Source organism: Leptidea sinapis, chromosome 12 (genome assembly GCF_905404315.1).
Source record: "Leptidea sinapis chromosome 12, ilLepSina1.1, whole genome shotgun sequence".
Lineage (NCBI taxonomy): Eukaryota > Metazoa > Arthropoda > Insecta > Lepidoptera > Pieridae > Leptidea > Leptidea sinapis.
In genome coordinates this window covers 5,279,211-5,304,808 of record NC_066276.1, presented here as the reverse complement: position 1 = coordinate 5,304,808, position 25,598 = coordinate 5,279,211, and the positions used below count along the sequence as shown (strand labels likewise).

Genomic DNA, 25,598 nt, shown 5'->3' with positions numbered 1-25,598 from the left:
TAATATTTTGCATGTGTACTTTATATATTTTCTTGTCTGTTTCTCTGTATGTATGTCCAAGCAACACACATAAACTAGTGAATAGATTAAGTTACAATCATATGACCAGAAAGTTTGCTCATTACCCAACTAGCATGCAAGTTCTATAACAAGCCGTACACTTCCCGAATTAAAGTACATAAAAAGGACATTGGACAAGTATGTTTCTGCGAATTTACAAGAGTGCTATGCGAGCAGTATTGTGGTCCTCACTATCTATAATAAGTTCTTCTAGCACCACTTTAACCCAAGAATCCTATTAAGATGTGTCTGTATCTCTAATTTAGTGTTGGGCTCTGTTTTATGTTTACTGGAGCAATATTTTAGGGAAATCAACATAATATATTATTTTTTAACAAAGATATCTTCTATTTAAATACCTATATGGAAGGTGATTGAAGTCCAATCCAATATGATAAAATTAATAACATGCTAAGCTAAGAGTTGACTTTCAAATAATGCATGCAAAATACCAGTGGGAGTACAATTTTATTGTAATATATATACATATGTTTACACTAAAATTTTCACACTATAAAAAGTGCATTTTAGATATGGTGTGAAATTCTTAAATTAATTTATATATTATAATTTAGCTTTGCTGGTTGTTCTTAGAATGGTTGTACGAAAATTATACTACCTTAATCGTTTTAAAAGGACTGTATAACCGCATTTAAACACTACCAGCTACAAGTGTCCTCTATAAAACCTTACAGCGTTACAAAGATTATTTACAACTCCGCTCTTTACATGAAATGACATGAAACTTTAAACCTCCTATGGATTCATATTGAATCTTCTACAGCTAATGTACAGCATGCCTGTTCAAGCACTTTTAAATATGCTACTGGGCACATTAAGTATTATATAAAAACTCCCTTGAACAGCTATTATACAACGTTTGGGCTTAAGGCAGCGATTAAGGCTGCTTATGTGTTTGTTTGTCCCCCTCTTAACAAAATTGTAGATTCACATAGATTCGTTTTTGTTTGATTAAAATAACCTATACAATGCAGTTTGGTGTTTCTTTGCCTGCTGAACATGTATTTAACTCTTATCACACATAAGATCCATACAGATTTGACATTAATGTAAAACTGTATCAGCATCTTATATGAAAAAAAATGTGTGTTTGTACTTAGGTATGCAGGCAAGAAGTTATACTTCTTTGGCCTATCGAAGCAAAAATCATTAAAATGATATCTTCCACGTCCTATTCTACGTTTTTAGAAGGAGAATTTTGTAAAAATCTTGCAAAGATGGCTTTGACAATCAATTCTTAAATAATGATGTTCTAATAATGGATGAAGAAGAAAAAAATAATGAATAATGAATACATCAGAAAATTTTAGGAACCAACTTCACCCTGTTACTTTTTTCTTTCATGCCACCACTAACTTTACGATGTAGAATTCAGGTGTCGGTATGCGCGCGCATCGTAAAAATTCTCTCTCATCATTTTTCTCCATCGCGCCAAAAGAAGTATAACTTCACAACATTTAATGTTATCAAATCTAAAAACCTTATAAACAATCCTATTTGTTGAACAGGCTACCAGTGCTTATGAAAGGTTTTGATCCATGCATTTTCTTACATATAACACTTATCAGAAGTAAAATTATAAAGAACTCTTTTGTTTTTTTAGAAACAAAAACTTAGAAGTTTACTTATAAAATCTCATAAGAAATATTGTAATGTACTTATGTACCATATTTATCTATTTATTTAGGCAATCCAAACAGATTACAATAATTTCTAACCTAATTAAATTAATTACATTTACAGTTTACAGCCTTAATTAAATTAAATTTTAATCCTATTGCAATGCTATAGGGTCACACAGCTTGAATAAGATTTTAATATCAAATCAACTGTAAAATTCCTAATCTACTTAATTATTTCACTTTATTTATTAAAAAATATCAAAAGTCTCGAATCAATAACATCTATGTCTAATTTGGCTATTTCATTATATGAGTGACTCATATTTAGAATAGAATAGAAATAACTTTATTAGCAATATTAAGAATCACACAGCCTTCCATTTACATTTTGAAAATTATTAAATACTATATTTAGTATTTTATTAAATAATAGAAAAGAATCAGACAGGTTCAACTCGGACCGGAACACCGAAGTCCATATATTTATTAGATACCTATCTATAGGAACAAAAAAGGGAAAGGTCTCATTCACTCTTTGTCATAAATCGAATCATAATGAAGCCTTTTCATATGTTTTAATGTCAACTTGATACATCCACACATTGTCGGGTCTTAACAGACAGATGGACGGATAGACAACAATGAAAATGAAATCTTTTAAGGGTTCAGTTTTTTTTTCTTTTGCCGCGTGGAACCCTTAAAAACTAAAACACTATTCTAAATGAAAAAGTGCTATGTGGATAGCTGTTGTGTTAGTGCAGAAGACACCAGCACAGCACTGGTTTTCAGCAGCCCCTCTTCACATTTGGAGTTGATCTTTGCTTTTGTCTTCCCCTGGGGGAAGGCATATATATACCTTAGCCTGCATATAGCGAAGGCTTTTGATTGTGTATGAGAACTTATGCAAGTGGACCTCCAGCTTTCTCAGTGGGTGCAGCATACAGGTCGTTATTGACGGTTATTGCTCGAATCCCAAGCCTATGAATGCTGGACTGCCCCAAGGCTGTGTGCTATCTCCCACTGTTTCTTCTGCATATCAATGATATGATTGGACACCTCTTGGAAATTGGAAAAAATGTTAAGAAATTACCAGTAGGTCTCTTATAGGCTGTAAGTCCTAAGTCATCTTTTAAAATACGCGAAGTGGTTCTAGGTAATATCTTGATCTCACATGTTAAAATCTTTTGCTTTCGGACAGCATTTCTTCGAATTGTTTCCCTTACTGCTTTGACCACCTTTTTAGTACGAACACTACGTGGACGGCCAGATCATTTTCTGTCACACACAGAGGAGGTCTCATTGTACCTATTAATAGCCCGGTACACAAACATTTTACTAATACCAAGCATATGGAGAGTTTTAAGAATTGTATTTGGCTCCATACCTACTTTGTGTAATGCAATAACAGCAATTCGTTTTTCTTTATCACCCCACTCCATTTTAATATCGCAAAATATTGTGCAATGTATTGGCGTCAAAATGAGAAAACTCACTGAACAATCATACAAAAATGACAGATTTCCAATTCAAATGTAATATTTTGTTTATTTTTAATTGTAACAGTATTTCTGGCCAGACTAAGTATAATATTACGACCTATATAGCCGAGTGGTTAGCGATCCTACCGACTATGGTAGAGGTCCCGGGTTCGAATCCCGGTAGGTGCAAGCATTTATACGATGAATATAGATGTTTGTTTCCGAGTTATGGATGTTTAAATGTATTTATGTATGTCTAAGTAAGTATATTGTATTCAATATATCGTTGTCTTGCAACCCATAACACAGGCTATATATGCCTAATTTGGGGCAAAATAATTTGTGTAAAAAGTGTGTCAATATTAAAAGTCGGAATAGAAACTCTTGTATATTTAAATAAGTGAAATATTATAAATTATGCATTCATAATAATAATAATATTGTCTTAACTAAATAGATTACACATCAGCATTAATTATGATATAATTAATCTTAAATGACTTGTTTTGAATTTTTATATATTTTTTTTTATTTGTGTAGATAAATTATTCCAGAACCTAGTGGCATTCTTCCAAAAACTTGCTCTTTATTGGTGCCTAGGCACTGCTAATAATTACTATGAGGCAGTCCCGTTTTGTTTATTTGTTTTTATATGTATAACAATTGTATAAATTATTTTTGTTCATTTGTAAAAACATTCAAGATCAAAGTAAATGATACTATTTTATAATAAATTGGCTGAGATATCTATAAACCTATTTCTGATACAACAAAGTTAAAAAAATCCTTCACATATCCTATTTTCAATACCTGTGTTAAGGTATTCATTAATTGTTAATAATAAAACAGCAATTTTCCCACACATACTTAAACTTAAGTAAAAGCAAACACTTCTGATAAATTAGGTTCAAGTTGTAGGTCTGTCTGTGTTCCAAGAATTTTTTTAGATATCTCTAAAAATCATTCATCGATTAATTCATTAAATTAATCTAAAAGATTCAAATAATTATTCACAGTTATAAATATCATATAATTATCATTTGTAGTTCCAATAATGGTAATGTGTTTGAACAAAAAAACAACATAATTTGTTTTATAACCACCTTCAACAATACTTCCCTCAATGTCTCGCCAAGTATGGGAAAAGTAAATCTCCAGCGATTGCCAAATCTTCGATCAGGCAGGCCAATCCAAATTGACTTCAACAAAACCGGGGGCTATAAGTAGAGCACGGCAACACTTCAAGCTTTCCCGCGTTCTAACCCTCTACATGGCACAGGTCCGCATATTGCTCTCATCTCTGGTCTGGTGCACCCCACAACGCAGAGCTGCTAGAATTTTTGGGGATACAGTGATCTGCGAATGTCTAGGCACTTCGCACTGCTGAGAGATGTCGCTTCATTATGTGTTTTCTACCGAATTTATCACGGGGAATGTTTTCATCCGATTCCATCCGGCGAATTCTGCCTGAGAAAGTCATGCCACAAATTTGGATATCAATCCCCACAATTTAGATGCGTGGCGTCCGTTTACAGTACGGTTTTCAAGGAACTTTCTTCCACATACAACCAAAATATGGAATAACCTACCTGGCGCGGTGTATTCAGACGATACGTGATGGGTTCACCTTCAAAAAGTCTGCGTGCACTTTTTTAAAAGGCTGGCAACGTTCCTATGATTCCTCTGGTGATCCCTTAACATGAAGTGACCCATATACTCGTTTGTCCTCTTTCATAAAAAGTGACTGGTTGTCTCATCCTTTTTTGAGAGAATCCACATCTCTAATTGCTATTTACATCAAGATCCCAGAAAATGTTCAAAACAAAAGTATTACGATATTCAAAAGAATTGTTGAAAAACGTTTTGTGTGTTAAATTTTACTATAACATTAATGACTTTATGATACCACAATTGGGAATGGAGCGACCGTCTTCAGGCTATTAGATAATAAGTTTCATTGTACGACATTACTTTGTAACCATATTTTATTATAAAAAAAGCCCGCTGAGTTTGTTGCGCCCGTTCTTCTCAGGTCTGAGGCATTCTTTTGGAATGGGTTGTAGTTTTTTTACTTTCAATGTGATGTCACATCCTATTTTTAATGAAAATATTTGAATTAGAATTCGATGGTATGTACTATGTAAATGTTTGCTAAACAAAAGACTTACACCTTGCATGAAGTGGATAAATTTCAAACTGGAGGTGCTTCTACAACTTTCCGAGCTTTTGAGTTGGCACCACTGTTGTGATGCAATGTTCTGGCAGTGGTGACCCTATTGAACTCACCTATAAGACTATGTCATAGGGAAATATTTTTGTGCAAGTATGTTCATTAAGCACTTTACCTATTTATTTTTTATTTATTATAAACAAATTACATTTATAATTGGCAAATCGGGTCGTCAAAGTATTAAAGAAAAAGAAAGCAATTTAAAACTACATACTAATATAAAGAAAAACATCAAAAACATAAAACTTGAATTGTCAATAAACAAATTATCCACCATAGATTTGTAAAGCAGCTCGAAGGTTCGGCAAGAAACTCAACAATTACTTTTATTTCATAATTTTAACAGATCATAAATTTGATAATAATGCTTATCAAATAAAATTATTTCGTACACGATTGTTAGGTAAAAACACAACAACTCCCTGACTATGAAATGTACGTTTTTAGATTATTAATAATAATAATAATAAAACTTTATTTCAAAGTAACTACAGACTCAAAATAATGTTAGTTAGACTTAAAAACTACGTTAGTACTAAAACATAATCTTCCAACAACTTATTCAATTACTCCAACTACTTATTACTATTATTAAAGTCACTATTTCTCCATACCATTAGAGATAGAGCAACAGTGACTCATATATTTGCAGTCTATCCTGCTACCAATCGTCTTCAGGACACCTTTGGTACTGCCCCTCATTCTGCGCACCAGGGAACCACATCTTTTGCGTATCGTTGCGTAAATACAATCTCCTCGCGCTGTCGTGAACATCCCCGATACACTACAGAAACGAGGCAACCCCAGTAGCACCCTGAAGGCATTGTTAAATTGGACGCGGATTGCGCTGTAGGATCTTTGGATGTACCTGGCCCACAGACTGCACGTGTAAAAACTCGTGCAATATGCTCGAAAAAACGTTATTTTAACGCTGTTTGAGCAACGCGCAAACCTGCGAGCAAGCATATTAAGCATATTCGCCCTCACAGACAACGCTCTCCGTTCCCTTCCGATATCGGCATCGTCCTTGAGGCCGGGAGTCAAGACATGCCCAAGGTATTTAAATTACGACACCCTTTCCATTGTCTTGCCGTTTAGCCTAATGGGTGGTAGTTGTTTTGGTACTTTACCCTCGGCCTCAAAAACCATCACTACACTTTTCTTATTATTGTAGGTTAGGCCATGCCTCTCCACATAAGCTTCACACAGTGTCATCAGCCTTCTGAGGCCACAGATCGACGCACTCAACAGCACCATGTCGTCCGCATAACTAATATTATTCATACAAATGCCGTCTATATAGCAGCCGACCCTGGTACTGCTGAGCTCGACGTGCAGCTCGTTTATGAATAAGTTGTTAGATTAAGACCCCATCCACATTTTAATTGAGAAGTAATTAAATGTTTAGCAATTATAAAATAAAGTGAGCCACAAAAAACAACCTTGAAAGAAATGATTGGTTAAAAGGAAGATGTGACAGTCCAGTCCATAATTTATAAAAAATGTTTTATAACAGTTAATACAACGCACGAGTCGAGCGTAGCGGGCCGCGGCAGTGGCCGGCGGCTTACCCTCTGAGGGCTTGCCAAAATTTTATTAAACAGGAGCAGCTAATTGCAACTAGTATAATTAATATGCTGTACAAAAATAATTAGTCACCCAGAATGACATAAATTTGTGATTGATTTTGAAATGTTTGGTGGCCATGAGTTGCTGATCAATTTGCTGTTTCTGCTCACAGAATATATTTTTCTGCTCACAATACCAATACTATGCTTTCCATTTAAATAACACCCATTTTAATTTGTAACAATTCCTCCAAAGGAAAATATTAAAGTATTTTTGTTTGCTTAATGGTTCAGGTACTGGCGAGTCGGGCAAGTCTACATTCATCAAGCAGATGAGAATCATTCACGGGTCGGGCTACAGCGACGAGGACAAACGCGGTTTTATCAAACTGGTGTACCAGAACATCTTCATGGCAATGCAGAGTATGATAAGAGCTATGGATCTACTCAAAATACAGTATGGAAATCCGTCCAATGCAGTAAGTTTATATCTTATATCTACTCAACAGTTGATTTAAATGAACTGGACGTTCAGCTGATGGTAATTGATACGCCTTGCCCATTGTTGCCATGTTAAGTCTCATTTGCCCAGTAATTTCACTAGATACGGCGCCCTTAAGACCTAAACACAGTAATGCTTACACATTACTGTTTCACGGTAGAAATAGGCGCCGTTGTGGTACCCATAATCTCGCCGTTATACTGTGCAAAGAGCCTCCCACAGGTCATTCTATATTCTCTTCTATATATTATCTAATCTTCTTTCATACCATGCTCTACTTTCTATGTTTTAGTGGACTGATCATCAGTCCACCTAAACATTTCCATTTCAATGACTAGTCTATAGCAGAATGACAAACGAAACAAAAGTATTGAGACAATTAATTGATACGTGTACTCTATCTGCGAATATATCCTTATATTATACACAATTTATTACTAATAACATTGGTATTACCATTAAATGAAATCACTAAATTATATTTCCTGTATGCCAACTGATATGTGCATGGTTTTGTAATTATCAAGCCTGTATTATTGAAGGAACTAATAAATTTAGAGGTGAATAGATTATGTTAGTCATCGCAGGATTAAGATGCATATCAACAATACGGCCTTAACTTTAGTTAGCAGCATTTTGTGAAATTTATCTTTTTTTCTATTTAAATCTGCGTTTGGTTTCACAATCCAATAACGAAAGATTTTAATGCCGTGTTTAACTGTCCCTCCCACCAGGTAACCGTTCTTACCGTAGTAAATATTAACCATATGTGATTTCTTATAACCTTCTACCATTTATTTGCTTCTTTGGTCAAATAATATGTAATACGAGGGTTGCACTGAAATTTCGGGAATCAAGGAACTGACACAACATTACTATTTAAAAATGTATTTATTGCTTTTCGAAGTATTCTCCGCGAAATTTGACACATTTTTCCATACGATGGAACCAATCATTGAAGCAACCTTTCTTTCGGAAGTTGGGGTCTCCAAAATGGCCGTTTTGTAGGCGTCCACAGCTTCTTCAGGCGATGAAAATCTCTGACCACGCAATTTATTATTTATTTTAGGGAATGCACAAATCATCCGGTCAACACAGTTTTTGTGTTAAGCCACTTCGAAAGTCATAATAAATCATCGCTCTAGAATTTTCTCGAGTCAATTCCGTTTTCTCAACGACTAAACAAGTTTGAAAAGACCTTGTGACAAGACCGAGAATCTTGTTTTAAGTAAATAAATGGTATTTGATTTTTAAAACCAAGGAGTTTTCAATTAAAAAGATTTTAATATGACAGGAACAGTGGAAATATTCCATTCCCGATACTTTTAGTGCATGCACTCGTAGTACAAGGACAGAAGTCTCACTCCGCAAAATAAATTAAAGAAATAAGGCCTCTTTGGGGCCATACAATAAGGTGAAATTCAGATAGCACAGTGCTATTAATCTAAATTTTTATTCACCTAGTAGTTGCCTTTCTTTCTATCGCGTGACTCTTACCTCTTCTAACGACATTAGGGTTGTCTTCTTTATCTGAAACTGTACCTACCCCGTATAAGGTCATCTCATAAAAATAGCTCAGTTTTTTCTATAACATAAATAGGTATATATTATGTAATCGTAATTTTAAATCAATGTTCTTTAGTTGTCAAACCTACATTAGTTGCAGATAGTAATGTATGCGTTAGACGACCACGACTAACGGTCGTTCCCAATATTCAGTCTATCCCCGGTTGTGGCCTGCTTGAGATAAAAATCGTAACTATCGTTGACTTTTCTGTCCCAATAAACTTATCGACGGTAACTCATCTTATCCGTACACGCTGTCTGTCAATGGGAGGACGTGAAGCGTCCCAATAAACCTACAGGAAATAAATAGGTAGCTATCATAAATGGTAATTTCTTTAAATTAGATTGTTTCAGCGTCTTTAGGAAGCTTAAAAATATTAAATTTGGGTGGCAAAGACCTTTATGTTTTGCTTTACGTTTCTCCATTTTTAAAAGATCGGTCGGACCGGTGATGTAGATGAAGAACAAAGCTCGCTCGTGAGTCCTTTCTAGGAAGCCACACAGTAGAGGCAGCCGCGCGTACAGTTTACGATTTCGATACCTACACGGGGAGTGATACAGGTTTGATTTGGTTCTGAGACTGGACAATAATTTATGTGTCTAATTTCTATAGGTGTATGTCTCCCCTGTATGTTCTCTTTCCTCTTGAGGTTGTTTTTTTTTAAGCAATTCATTGTTTTTTGTTTAATTAAAAAAATTGTTTAGATTTGAAACATGCGACAAGTCAATTTTCTAATATGCAAATATTGGGGTTGAGCAGGTTATCAACTGTAAAGTGGATCCTGTAGATGCAGCCACAACCGAACACTCGAACGATTAGCTCAGTGGAAGAGCGCTCGCATGGAACGCGAGAGGTCGCGGGTTGGAGTCCCGCATCGTTCATAAATTTTTATTTACAAATTTAATTTGTGTGTTTTTATTTCTGTGCAATTCAGTGTTTTAGTGAAAAGAGGTGAATTTGTTAAGGTTCTCAGAGATTAATTTTGGAGCCTTTGAGTTTTTTTGTGACTCCCACAACTCTATACCCTATGCAAAAGATAGAATTACTTTGTTGGTAAGAATCTTATTTTCTGGGCATATATTATAAGACCGTCTTCTTAGTAGCCATTGAATGCCGCTAAATTGTTCGGCCAGTTAGTTCGTCGATTTCGATAGTTTTCTGTGACTGATTTCTATCCAGAATACATACGTAGGCATAGGATGCCGACCAGTATTCCGCCTTCGGCATTCGGCTAACTGCGACCTGCGATAGCAATATCTATGCGCACTCAAAATTTTTTGCGAGACCCAATTTGCGAGTTTTGCTAGTCAAAATTTGTTTATTCGCGTTTAACATATTAATATATTTATGCAACCGGTGCTAGATTAGATCGAATAGCCCTCAGACATGGAGAATTCTAATTCAGGTCCCTAGCGGGCATCGAATCCTTGAACTGTACACGGCCGCACTTCAATTATGTTAATACTATAACTTTATAAGGCCGACCTGAAAGATAAAATAAAAGGGTAGTTTCAATAAAAATAATTCGTAGTGTAATTCTACAATACATTTACAAAACGATTGATTTGATTTAAAATTATTATTAAAGTAACGAATAAAATTGTTTATGCCGATTATGATCATGGCGTGTTGATCAGGCATCGCATTCCTGTCCATATGTCTGGGAAAGGAACGACTCTAGGACTAGTAAACATATAGATCCATAAGGGCAACATGTCTTCAACGTCTGGCAAATAATTAATGGTTTTAATTTAACAAGCGCGCTCAATGCTACAGTTTTGTTTCTAGTACATTTGCTATGCTTACTGGTCTGCCTCACGACTTGAGCATCCTTCCTACATCTTATCTCTTCGACTTCTTAAATTCCTTTGTTATATGGCACGTAAAAGGACAAATTACACAATTAATTATTTAAAAATAGAATTTTACTAGTATGTGCCCGTTGCATTCGCAACTAAAGGTTTTATCTCAATAAAATGTGAGAATAATCATGTCATAAACAGAGGCGTCTGCTAATTCAATTGTCATCGAGTTGTGATACTGAAACATGCAGGGCAAGCCTGTCAGCCATTAAGTTGGCATAGCGACATCACATTCTGCACGGACGCACGCTAAGAAAGGGAAGATATTAGTAGGACTAAATAAGAGTGCAACATAAGGTGAGACAGGCGCTCACAGACATCCGCAACCCCATTGGTCAAGAGATCCGTTGCCGGCCTTTAAGGTGGGAGCATGCTCTTTTCGTGAAGGTCCCTAAGTCGTTTGGGTTCGGGAGAACAGCAGTCGGTAATTGATTCCACAAAGTGGCCGTTCGAGGCAAGAAATTACTTGCAATTCGCACGGTTGTGGAATGCCAGACGTCAGCGTGATGCGGGTGGTATTTAGCATTTTGACGAAATGTCCGTTGGTGGAATTCGGCTGCTGGTATCAACCCGAACCGCTCCTCCCCTCCTCGTGATAAATGCGGTAGAAGGTGCAGAGAGAACCCCACATCTCGCAACTCGCGCAACGCCAAAGAATCAATTCGATCGGAGATGACTTGAGTCAATCATTCGAGCCGCTCTTTGCTGTTTGCGATCAAATGCAAGAAGCTGGTATTGGGAGTGATCGCCTAGAGGTGAGAACAGTACTCCATGTGAGGCCGAATTCGTGCCTTATATAGTTGTAAGTGGTGGTTTATAGTGAAGTACTGTCTCGACTTACTGAGTCTACTGTTACAAGTATAACTACTGAATGTGTTCATATTGTTTTATGGATTATTTTTAAAGACCCATATGATGTCTGTATGTGTTGCAACAGGCGCTATACTATGTAGTAGTCCATATATATATATATATAAGAAAATAAACGCGGGTGCTCTTACAATAAATATATAACTAGCTGACCCGACAGACGTTGTTCTGTGAATAATTAATAAAATACTCCTTTTTTATGAATTTGTCAATAATATTTCATAACCCCAAGAATTATTTTGTAAAATATGGTCCCTGTCAATGACGTTCTATAATATTATGTATAGAATGTCATTGTTTCCTGTTATATAACCAAATTGGTTCGTTAATTAATTCTCTCTCAGAAATTATTTCCATACATAACAAATATCGGAAATAAAAATTAATTATGGGTCCCAAATCATAATAAAAACTATCCTATCTCTCAAGTTGGACTCAACTGCACCCCATGAAGTAATCCCCATTAAAATACGTTCATTAGTTTAAGAGTCCATCGCCGACAAACAACGTGTCACGTAATTTATATATATTAAGATATTTACAACTTAACTTTGAACACGATTCAAAAGCGCTTATTTTAAGCCTAATTGAATAAAGATTGTTTGACTTCCACTTACTAAAATACCAAAGGCATCAAAATATAGTATTACCGACCACTTAGTAACATTCCTGTAAATATCTCATATAATAAGATATCTTATTATATTTAAACTCCCCATACTTTTCTTCCAAATAGTATTAGCTACATCGCTAACTGGATTTTGTTATAGTTGAATTATTAGTATTATATAAAATAAGGACACGCCTTTAAAAACATGATAGTGGGTATTGTACAGATCTCCAAACATATCTTGATAAAATATGATAAGAAGCTGAATGCTCCGAATTTTGTTTGAGTGGGCATATATAACAGATAAAAAAATTAAAAAAAAAAAACAACCGACTTACAAACTCTATTCCAAACTCTAGTTACGATTATTGTTATTTTTGGAATCGGTATCCTCCCGCCGCGGCCCCGCTCTAGCCTCTCGCCTCCTCTCGTCGCGCGTGCGACTCAAGCACATCTCACGTATAACTATGTATGCCTTTGCTGACACTAACTCCAAAAGTAACAAACTAGAATAAGATTAATTAAAAACTTTCGACGAATCGTGAACCTCCTCCTTTTTTGAAGTCGGTAAAAATATACCAAAAACTAGATACCAACTAAATACTGTCGCAGACATCGAAGAAATATGTATTCATAGATTTATATACTAGCCGAGCGTACCTACGTTCCAAATGACGGATTGTTACGACTAGATTAGAACATACTTCCGATAAAAGCAAATCGGCTTCAAATAGGAATGTGTTTGATAGATTATCAAAGAACACTCATACAACTCGTCAGGTCCAAGACTTCGTAGGGATGGATCTCCTTGTACATTACGTATATATTATCATGCAGTCCCTAGTAATTTGATACAGATATGCGCTTTGCTCCGTAAAATCTTCTCGTCCGAAATACCACAGTGTCTGAAGACGAAGGTTTTCAACCAGTGTGTGTTGCTAGTGATGACTTACGGTACGCGGACGTGGTCGCTAACTATGGGCCTGATGAGAAAGCTGATGGTCGCTCAGGGGGCAATGGAGAGGGCTATACTCGAAGTTTCCCTGCGAGATCGAATCAGAAATGATTGCGAAACTGAAGTGGCAGTGGGCAGGGCACGTACAGATGGACAGATGGCCGGTAGAGCAGAAAAGTCCCCGAATGTGGACCACGTACCGGAAGTCGCAGTGTTGGTAGGATAGTACAACATGGATTGGATGAGGACGCGCAGGACCGATCGTCGTGGAAATCTTTGGGGGAGGCTTCTGTCCAGCAGTGCGATGCGCTATGTAAGCCGGGCCTATGATATATTGCGGTTTGGCCGGAATGTTCTGGACCATGACATTGTGCATATTAAATTGCATTTATTGTGATGGCGAACGGAGTCACGATCATCAGCAGTCAGGGACCGATTAAGAAAAAGAATCGTATTTATAACAAGACATGCTAGTTAGAGTAATTTGACACACTAAAAAAAATGGTTGTATTGTTATTTTCAGGAACAGGCGGAGTTAATTTCTGCAATCGACTTTGAAAGTGTGACAACGTTTGAGAGTCCGTACGTGGAGGCTATCAAGGGACTGTGGGCCGACGCCGGCATTCAGGAGTGCTACGATCGTAGGCGAGAGTACCAACTAACAGATTCGGCGAAATAGTGAGTTTATTTCAATTAGTTCAACTTATAAAAAAATTAAAATCATTAATATACCAATGGCCGTAATAGTAGAGTTTCTGTTGTCATTTTTGAATTCAGAACAATTTACTTTTTAGAACTCAATTTTTATTGCCTGTCTGTGTAGTTACATACATGTTCAATTAAGACTGTCTCCACCGACTTCCATTTTATAGGATATATAGATGGATATTCTGTCATATATAGTATTTCCACATCGTCAATGATACGACATTGATAAACTATTTGGGTTATTTTACTAAACATCCTTATAATCCTAATACAAATAATACCCAGTGTATTATATAGTGTATTACAATAATTAGAATACTTCAAACTTAATGTGGCTAATTAAGAATCACACTATAGTCGCGAGCAAAAGTTTGGAATCACTTACCTGAAATTGGTTCCGCGCTATCTTGCTTACTTAATAAATTTTTAATTACTTATCATAAACATGACATCATTTCAACTGATACCGAACTCATTAAAGTCAAGCCAGTATTTAAGAAGCTATCCCGGATTAAGTGAAGGAAAGGCCGGCAACGCTCCTGTGATTCCTCTGGTGTTTCAAGAGATTGTGGCCGGCGGTGATCATTTAACACCAGGTGACCCGTACGCTCGTTTGTCCTCCTATTCCATAAAAAAAGGACTTTTGCTCGCGACTGTATATTATATTGCTGAACATCATTAAAATTCTTGATAACACATAGACCATTGCCACTGGAGTAAAACTTGAAACTGAAATTGGGAAGTCAAAAATCTAAGTAAGGTCTGGTTGAAGGAAGATTGATATAAACATCAATTTAAATATGCCCAACTAATAAATTCCAACCAGACCACGTGTCTTTTCAAGAAGATAGATAGATTTTGTCTAAATATAAATATTTAGAGCCAATGATTTCATAGTGTTGATGATTGTCTGTAGAACCGTTATTGTCACAAGTTAATGAAAAAAACAAACATCCATTGTATTGAAAAATAATATTTATTATTTTATTCTGTTGTCACATTTTCCATAAACAATTAACATATCGATACACACCTATTATATAATATCGAATGTTTTACTTAAGAGTTCTGAGTACAAATTACTTTGTCAATAATTTAATATGTTAAATTACATATATATTCAATTGATTATTGATTATAAAAATCTAAGTTATCCCGTTATCAAAATTTGCAAAATTTACAAGAATATCCTATATTCAGGAGTTTAAAGTTCACAAGTAAAGATTTGTTTTTATTACATATTATTATTATAATAAGGAATAACAGGCATTTAATTTCTCAAAATTGATTCATTTAGACTAATTTTTGGTGTCAATTCTAATATACTAGATACTACTAACGCTTCGGAAATCAAATGGCGCTCTGAGAGAGAAGAAGCGGCGCAAGAAACTCTCTCTAATAATTTACAATTGTAAAATTTTAATGAGTAGGTATCCGACAATATTTCATTACAAAATTAATAAGTAAAGTTTTTAAATGGTTTAATAGTAATTTATGCAACTGTCGTGTAACTGAACTGAATGATAATAGTATCACATGAGTGTTTTAATACCTAATTATCAACAGTTGCATACAAGACTTTATCTACACCCAGAATATGAATCCTCTAAAAGATTCTGGAACAGTTAGCTTACTGCTAAAATTAAAACACAAGTCCTAGTAGTAACCTAATATCATTCATTACTGATTATATACAAATAAAGTAAGTATTAATGTAACAATTATTTATTTTAGTAGTAATTTATATTTTGTATAGTGCAATAATTAAAATTCACTCGAATATAAGGTTCTTTTGCAGCGTTTAAAATGAACGCTCATTTTTTGTAAACAAAACAATAAAAAAAACGCGCGTAAACGAAAATGTTCTTTTTTTGAAATTGATACAGATACCACGCATCGAGCAATAAGAATGTGGCTGTCTGTTGTAACTCTTTACTCATGAAGGGATCGAAAAAAAACATAGGGGTGTTGTTATGAAATTCAGTACAACATTACAACACTCGTTTGGATGATGTAATGGTTATTAGAACATTGGGTTTTTTAATGTTGGCAATAAGCTAACTGTTTCAGAATCTTTAATAGAGGATTTAAAGCATGGGCGTAGATAAATATTGTTTACAATCGAGTGACTATTCCATTAGTATACATTAGAAATAAGGTGGCCCTTGATTCTTGAAGTTTACATGACGGTTTGTTAATAATTATGGTCAGATTTACGTCACTAATAGGGTAGTGTACCTGATATTTTGTTATGCTAGATTTTCCTGTTATTCTAAGTATTATTCTGATTTTATGAATGAATTTGAGATTTAGTATATATTTATAGTCAAATGAAAAGCCAGGGCTATTAGGTAATACTATGAAGATTGCATCTTTACAGTTATGCAATTCCAATATTGACAGTTAACCAGGTAGATGCTGAAAATCAGCGCTGCAGCCAGTAATGGTTTACAACACAAGCTGAGTATCGGCCTTTTCCTTTGCCACACAGCATATTTAGTTAAGTTAGGATTAGGAATATATAATTAAGTATTTAGATTGTATTTTTATGTGTGTGGCATGGAATAAATAATTCTTATTCTTATTTAGTACTTACAGCTTTACACTGCTATCATTTACATGCTAGATGTAGAGTCTAAAGCTGTAAGCTCGGTGAGTCACCTAGTAGTGTTAGCCAATACCAGTTGGAGGCTCCTTTGCACAGGTTGCCGGCTAGATTATGGTTACCACGACGGCGCCTATTTCTGCCGTGAAGCAGTAATGTGTAAACATTACTGTGTTTCGGTCTGACGGGTGCCGTAGCTAGATGAAATTACTAGGCAAATGAGACTTAAACATCTTATGCCTCATGCTGACGAGCGCAATTGCAGTGTTGCTCAGAATTTTTGGGCTTTTCAAGAATCCTGGGCTGCTCTGCATTGTAATGGGCAGGGTGTATCAATTACCATCAGCTGAACGTTCTGCTCGTCTCGTCTCGTATTTTCTTAAAAAAAATATTGTATAGTTTGAATACTACTGAGGGATTGTTGTTTGTGCAGTTACTTGCAGGAGATCGATCGTGTCGCGGCACCAAATTACTTACCGACAGAACAAGACATACTGCGCGTGAGAGTGCCCACAACGGGCATCATTGAATACCCATTTGACCTGGAAGAGATAAGATTTAGGTAAACCCACACGCTCCGACATGGATTGCTTGCTTCGCTGGGTATATGTGCGCGCATGATCTATGTTCTCATGGGAACCTGTGTCTTCTAACCGGAATGTCATGTGAATCCTACTTGCCTCTAATTAAAACCTTTCTTTGATAAATAAAAATGGATTTCAAAACTATGGGTTGATATCGCGTGTCCAACAAAAATCTTCAACCCTAGTCAGACAACGGCAAGTATGAATCACTTTATTTGTTAAGTGTGCATGTGCTTCAGTTATTGCATGAATTTACAGCTACTTAAGTGACCTGGAGAGGATCGAGAAACCGGATTTTCTTCCGTCGGAACAGGATATCCTTCGCGCCCGCCAGCCGACCACGGGCATCTTAGAATACCCATTCGATCTAGACGGCATCATATTTAGGTACGTCCGGAGAAACACTCCGGGGTGTGACCCTGTAGAATGCTATAGGTTTCTAATCCATGACGCTCTTTATATCCACGGCTTGTAACTACTGTTTAAATTTTCCATGTAAGTTCCAGAAAGTTCCTCGTTTAAATGATCTATCTATGAGTCTCGAAAAGTTGTGCGACGGTCAACTGTCAATCCAATAAAAAAAAAAATTCGTTTAAAAAAACCGACTTCAAAAACTGAAAAGTATCAAATAAGTAAAAATTTTATTTAGTACACCTTTACCTTTAATATTAATAAAATGCTATTATTTATATGTGCTACCTATTGATAGGTTTTAAGTCGGTGCCAAGTCCTAAACTAAAACAAAAACTATTTAGGTTGTCTGGCCTCGCGTGTCTGTCCGCATGGGTTGTTTTGTTGTAGACGAAGCAATCCCGCTCAAAGTCACGCGTGGCGAGTGTAGGTACTTACTATTACATTTGGCTTGGCACCGACTTCAAAGCTATCAATATATAGCACATACAAATAATAGTATTTTAAATAAATCGTAAATCAGATCATAAATCTCAGAGTATCATAATAAGTGTACATACATAAAAAAAATACCGATCGAATTGATAACCTCCTCCTTTTTGAAGTCGGTTAAAAAGTGGAAGTTAAGATATTTTGTTTCAGAATCGGAATGTCGTTATCCACTATTATAGTATCTGTGCTATAGTAACTGCGGAAACCTTACGTTAGTAATCTGCTTAATTGTAAGCAAGGTCGATCGTATTGTCGGTAGGGGTTGCATTGCGCGGTGCTGCCCCGCGGTAAATCTTTAAATATAATTATATACTTACATTCGCTAGTTTAATTATGATTGTGCATTACCTTCGATTATATAGGCTTACTAGCTGACCCGACAGACGTTTTTTTATGAATTTGTCAATAATATTTCATAACATCAAGAATAAGTTCGTAAAATATGCTCCCTGTTGTTATAATGAAATTGTTTCACAGCAGAACTGTCAAACCATGTGTCAAATAATTATGGGTCCCAAATCGAAATAAAAACTCGCCTATCTCTCAAGTTGGACTAAACTGCACTCCATGAAGTAATCCCCATTAAATTCCGTTTAGGAGTTCACTGGAAACAACATCAGGACACTGGATGTATATATATTAAGATGTAACGATCTCATCATTGTAATTTTGCATTTATGTATAATTGTTGAGTGTGTATTTTACCTAAAATTTAGTTTTTAGTTGTACAGTACTGAATCACTTACTGTGTGCAAAATTTCTTAGTACAATAACCTAAGGACGGCAGCGTCGTCACAATTCCTTGAGATTGTCGCCAAAAGTTTTAACACTTCGGATTTTTTTTTTTCAATAATTTGTCCATTTGGTAACCAGTGTACAAGCGCTCGCCACGCCAGTGTATAATATCAATTTCTTCTCTTTTATATTTATCTTTTTCTTGCGTAGAGATTGAAGTAGGTAGGTACTTGCCTCCACTTTGGAGCCGCAAGACTTTTTGTTCGTTTTCGGAGTCCACGTCTGCATCCACGAAGTTGACGGTTTCGGTAGTATAGTCTAAGATCCCGATATCCCGGTTAAGTAGCAATCAAAAATTAAATATATTTCTGCTGCGTTTGTTGAACATATTTTTATAAGTTGACTCGGCAATTTTATATAAACCTGTCTATCGCTATTCTTTTCATTTTCAAAGATTCATCAAAGTTAAATCAAAGATTTCGAACGTGAAAGCCGAAAAGAAATAGATATTGCGTACATGTTTCTGGCTTCCAACATATTGGAAAGAGGCACACGCCAACGGGCAGTTGCTGTGTCTTTACCAACCAGCTAAAACGTAATCTCCAGGTTATGGGCACGTTATCGTGTCATGGGAGATGTCGCGTAACGGCATTCGGGCAGACAGGATCGTTTTCTTCATAATATAGGCAGAAGAGAACCTAACATTACGGCCAAGCAAATAGTACGGTGGCTACATACCGACCACCAGTTGTTTATCAGTGAACAAACTGTTTGAAGAAGATTGAATGAAGCCGATCTTCACTCTCGTAGACCTGCAAGAGTTCCAGCTTTACGGCGTGGAAATCGCGAATGAATACTTTTGTGGGCTGAGGAACATTTAGAATGGACTGATGTTCAATGGTCACATATACTCTTTTCTTAGGAGTCTCGTTTTGGATTTTATTCAGATTCACGAAGAGTAAGAGTTTGGCAAGTTCCATACAGGCAATGATGTCTCCAACATACACAAGAGATCCTAACAACGTGGTACAATAATGGTTTGGGCTGCAATTCGTATGGGCGCACAATCCAATCTGATTTGGATTAGAGGAAACGAGACTGCATTTAAATACCACACTAAGGTAGTGGAACCTGTAATTACCCCGCACACACTGTGAATGGGTCCGGAGTTCCAACTCATGCACGACAATGCCCGGCTCATCACAACCGCGTTTCGGGAGCATGATGTTATGGATCGGCCTGCCCGACAGGAATCCAATTGAAAATGCACATGTTACAAAGACGAATTTTAGCAACTGTTTCTCCAAACCAGGTAACCTCCATTTTTTGTTCATCTGAAAAGTATCCGGGACCTTATACCCCAACAAGATTTTGGGTAACTTAGTATTGACTATGAACAAAGATGCCTATCCTGAAAACCTGTAAAAAAGATGAAATCCTATTAACGTCGGGGTAAACCGTATTTGGTATCCTAGTCTCATTTTTTAAAGTTTTGTCTTATTAAGATCTAGCATGTACAATGAGTCAAAATTCAAGATTATTGGAAACGTAATAGAAACATTCAAAACGACCTGCTATATTCCGCCAACTACGTGCCCGACCGTCCCACGGGGTGACAGACGGGCGGGGACGGGGTACTAAAGGGTGGTGTTGTGACCTGTAACCCCGCTAACCGCACCGTCTGTCACCCCGTAGGACGGTCGCGCACGAAGTTGTCAGACTATTGAAGGTGTTTTTTTCTATATAATAAAAATATAAATATTTTAAGATAAAGTTGATGTGAGCATTTTGCAAACGTTAATACTACGCTTCGCTTGTTAGATATTTATTACATACCTACAAGTTAACAATATGCTATTTGCGATTGGTATTATTAAAGTAACTAAAACAAAATTAAATTTATATTAAGAATTTAAATTTATACATGTAAATCATCAAAATTACAAAATAATTAATAATTAATTTTTGAGTATGTCACAAAATTCAAAAAAGATATTGACACTGTATTTTTACACGATGAAACAATAGACCAAGTTGCAAGTTTTTCATGGCTGAAAACGCAATTAAAAACACAACTTTACGTATAAAATACCTAGTATTCATTCAGAATAGAATAAAATTCAACTTTGTAATATACGATTTTTGTAAATATATATTTTTTCGATTTCAGATTTCTAGGACGGGTTTGGAAATTTTGTCTGTCATTTAGGTAATTTATTTTGATTTTATAATCGGTTTTTTTATTATTTAGGAAAGAAAACCTGGATTTCTTGTTTAGCAGGGGAACACACATTTTTAAAACAAGTCATAAATTACCGATGGTATTATTATCTATATCTATATTATCTTATATATAAAATTCTCGTGTCATGGTGTTAAACATTGAACTCCTTCGAAACGGCTTGACCGATTCTCATGAAATTTTGATTGCAAATTGGGTAGGTCTGAGAATCGGACAACATCTATTTTTCATCCACCTAAATGATAAGGGAGGTCCACACGAAATTTATTTTTTATTTTTTTGACCATTTTTTTTAAAGTTGTTTTATTATGAGTCAGCATTAAAAAATACATACAACTTCAAATTTTACCTATCTACGATCAACACTTACTTTTGTATCGCGATTTTGATATCGGCAATACAACATTTGCTGGGTCAGCTAGTTATCTATAAAAATAATTTTACTATGATCTGAGAAAAAGAGGCGTATTGTGCTTCACTATATATTTAATTAAGACCTATTGTTGAAAGAAATCCATTGTATTTGTTCCTTGGCATATACGTACTAGGTTCAGCATAGCATACCAATAAAGCACACGAATTTGGCATGAATCATTTAGTAGATAATGTACTTTCCGTTTGAAGGCATTTATTCTCATTTATGTCATTTTAAAGGAAATTATTTAAATAAAAAAAAGTGCTTGCCAGCTCTCAGTTAGCCGCAACGTTAGGTTTGCCAATGTAAACAGGAATTTTATTGTTAACTAGCTGACCTAGCAAACGTTGTATTGCCAATATTAAAATCTCGATAAAAAAGTAACTGTTGATCGTAGATGAGTGAAAAGTTTTTGTATTTTTTAATGCTGACTCATAAACGAGCAAATTAAAAAAAAATTAAAAGAAAAATTTCGTGTGGACCACCCTTAATATTTAGGGGGATGAAAAATAGATGTTGTCCGATTCTCAGACCTACCCAATATGCACTCAAAATTTCATGAGAATCGGTTAAGACGTTTCGGAGGAGTTCAATGTTTAACACCATGACACAAGAATTTTATATATTAGATTATTTATAGTCATCATTTTTTATTTTAATACAATATCGAAGTTTTTATATAATTTTATATAATGACGAACAATTTACATCAGAAAATTAATTATCCTGAAATAAATTACAGGTACCTAATTGCGGCCAAACTTTTATAGCAAACCTATCGGTAATACATGGCATAGTCCCTAAACGTTCATTTAAAATTAATTTATCAAAAAAACACGTATCTTCAGAATCGACCGGTGGGATCTTGGGCTATTAGATGCAAATCTAATCGAAAGTAAACCTTCAACAAGACTTAGGCCACGTTTCCACATGCAAGAAAACTCGCGGAAGTCTTGCATGAGTTCTTGCAATAGTGTTTACATGTTTTACTAATTCCTGCAATTTATTTCTGCTATGTCTTGCGAGAAGCTCGCGGATAATACTTTCGCAACTTATCGCGGAGGTGTTTACATACGAGAGCTTACGAGTGTCGCGATAGGAACTGTCAAGACGTGCACGTGTGGCAGCTGCATTAATAATATTCCTGTTGAATAAGAAAAATGGATCAATTTGGGTTCGAGAATGGATTTCTACGAGATGTGAAGCTGGTGTTTACCATAATTTATTACGTGAAATACAACAAAGATGGAAGATGGTCAACAATATTTCAATTTTATTCGAATGATCGCAGTTCATTTAGAAGTGTTATTTTAGTAAAACTTGGTGACGTTATAAAGAGATTCTGGACGATTCTGGCTTCGAGACTCCTCGTGCCAGATTTTGGCGAGACAACACGTCCTGAGGATGCCTCGTGTAGAGGCGAAACATGTGTCGAATTGTTTTCAGAACAAATATTGGCGGAATTAACACTAAAGAAAACATAAAAAAAAAACTTCAAATCATTTGTATAATTATGGATTTCCGCAAAGTAACGCCTAATTCTATAAATTTTGTTGTATTTGATTATATTTCATGCAAGCCTGTCTCACTCCCCGTGTAGGTTTCGAAATCTTAAGTTCACGCGGCGGCCTCTACACAGTAGACCAGCCAGTAGGGACTCACGAGCAAGCAGTGACGCACGACCGAGCTTTGTCGTTACCTATTTCACCGGTCCGACCGATATTTTAAAAATGGAGAAACATAAATAAAGCAAAGCATATTAATGAAATGAAATGAAAATGAATTTATTTTGAAAGAAAAACTGACACATTCACACAAAAATGTTTATTAGAACAAAATATAGAACAAATTAGATTAACTAATACTTAACTTACTTAATACAAAAGAAACAAAAGCAAAACTTGATGTGGCAGTGGTTTTCCAAAACTGGAGTCCACTCAGTTATAGTTGTGTCCATACATTATGAGCACAACACTGATTTTCAGTGACCCCATTGTGTGAAGTTTGGAGCTGAACTGACATAGTTTAAAAGCAAAATATAATTAATTGTGGCACTAAAATAATTATCATATATTAAAGGTCATTGCGATCCAAATTAAATTTAAGCTCCCTAAAGACGCTGAAACAATCTAATTTAAAGTGAATAGTATTATAATGAAATTACCATTCATGATAGCTTCCTATTTATTTCCTATATACTAAGTAGGTTTGACTATGTCGTGGTCTTGGAACGATACATTACTATCTGCAACTAACGTAGGTATTACAACGAAAGAATATTGATTTAAAATTAACATTACATACGTATATTGCTGTGAAAAAATCTGTGCATGTTATAAGTTGACCTTATACTAGGGTAGGTGCAGTTTTAAGTAAAGAAGACAACCCTAATGTCGTCAGAAGAGCTAAGAGTCACGCGATAGAAAGAGAGGCAACTTCTAGGTGTATAAAAATGTAGGTTAGTAGCGCGGTGTGATCTAAATTACACTTTATTGTATGACCGCAAGAGTCCCTATTTCTTTGATTATGCGGAGTACTTGTACTTCTATATATTCTTTGATAATATTAACCCCGACTCGGCAGAGATATTTCGTCTTTATGCCGCCCATGAGTGTCCTTTTTAATAATTAATGGGCTTATTGGAGTTTCAGGCAGTATACAAAACAAATAAATAAAAGTTTAAAGTGTATACTTATGATATTTTAATATAACACACACACACAAAACCACGTTCGTCTCCAGGTTTAAAACTCATTTATTTATATACCTTTTATCCTGTGATGTTGGTGATGGCAGAAGACATCTGTTTCGTACGAATGTCAGATAACTATTTCGATGTTACGTTTACGTTCTGGTCATAATGCCGAAGATTGACTTTACAGAGGATACTGCTTTTCGTATGTTTTTTTACATTCGAAGGTTTGTAAGAATTTCGTATGTTTATTCCCTTTCACTCATAATTTTTCACATTTAGTTGTAAACTCTTCAACTTTTCATAGCATGTTTTATTAATTTATTTTTCGGCACTTTGTATTAACCCCACTACTGTAGGCTAAAATTACTATAGTTTTTATATGAATGTGCATTTTGAGAGTTTTTATGATCGGAAATTCGTTGTACTTCAAGCAAGGTAAGCTTCGAACCGTAGTAATCAACCGTAGAAATCTTAAATAATTAATACGTCTAGATAGATTCTTTTGCTGCTAGACAAAGGATAAAAACATGCCTGGAATATTTGTTTATTTTGCGTGACAAGCTACGTCTTACACTCGCGGTTTGCATGACACTTTGTGTTGGTGTGCGTGAATTGCTCAGAATAGAGGTTACTTCTAAAGTCTATTTTTGTCGACGTTTTCACAGCTTTCATTGTCTATCTAGACGTATAACGGCCGTTTTCAATAACATATCTACCCTTAGTTTTACCTTACGGATACATTGCTGTCACCGTTTAATGACTGGATCTTATCTGTCCATAATGATGTCCAATATGTTCCAATGCTATCTGTCAATAGCTTATTGAAATATAAGTCAGCGTAAGAGGATATATTTGTCTACTACTAGTAAGTTAAACTAAGCATAGATAGGTTATTGAAAACGGCTGTAAATGATCTAAGGTTGAAACAATACCTTATGATCATGCAACCTATGTAACCTTTTATTAAAACTGTTCTGTAATGTGCATGAAAGTGCTAGTTAAGGCACTGTTTCACAATTTAAAAGTAAACTAGCAAATTGTCATAGGATAAATAAATAATTGTTGGCTACATAAAGGTTCCGAGTAACACAGATTCCGTTTAACAGTCACTTCACCGCTATGTTTATTTACTAGATGACAGTCTATCTCTTACTTGAGATAAAAATCGTAACTATCGTTGACTTCTCCATCCCAATAAACTTGTCTACGGTAACTCACCTTATCCGTACACGCTGTCTGTCAATAGGATGACGTATAGCTTACCAGCGATAGAAGTTTGTATGGATTTTGCAATTCACGCGTCCCAATATAAGGCGATAAGAATGACTTATCGAGTATATTGGGACAGCTTCAGAATATTGACAGC

General features: G+C 35.5%; 1 protein-coding gene across 6 annotated transcripts in view; it reads left to right on the top strand.

The window, feature by feature from the left end:
* The window catches only part of LOC126967206 (guanine nucleotide-binding protein G(q) subunit alpha), a 42,083-nt gene that overhangs the window by 1,703 nt on the left and 14,782 nt on the right, over positions 1 to 25,598 (top strand). For 3 of the 6 annotated variants that reach the window (XM_050811695.1, XM_050811696.1, XM_050811694.1), the window contains exons 3-5: positions 7,274 to 7,458; positions 13,869 to 14,023; positions 17,092 to 17,220. In XM_050811695.1, coding sequence (XP_050667652.1) covers positions 7,274 to 7,458; positions 13,869 to 14,023; positions 17,092 to 17,220 — 469 coding nt within the window. Of the gene's footprint in view, positions 1 to 7,273; positions 7,459 to 13,868; positions 14,024 to 17,091; positions 17,221 to 17,500; positions 17,630 to 21,050; positions 21,090 to 25,598 lie in introns of all 6 variants that reach the window. The other 3 variants (XM_050811697.1, XM_050811698.1, XM_050811693.1) reach the window with 2 other exon arrangements.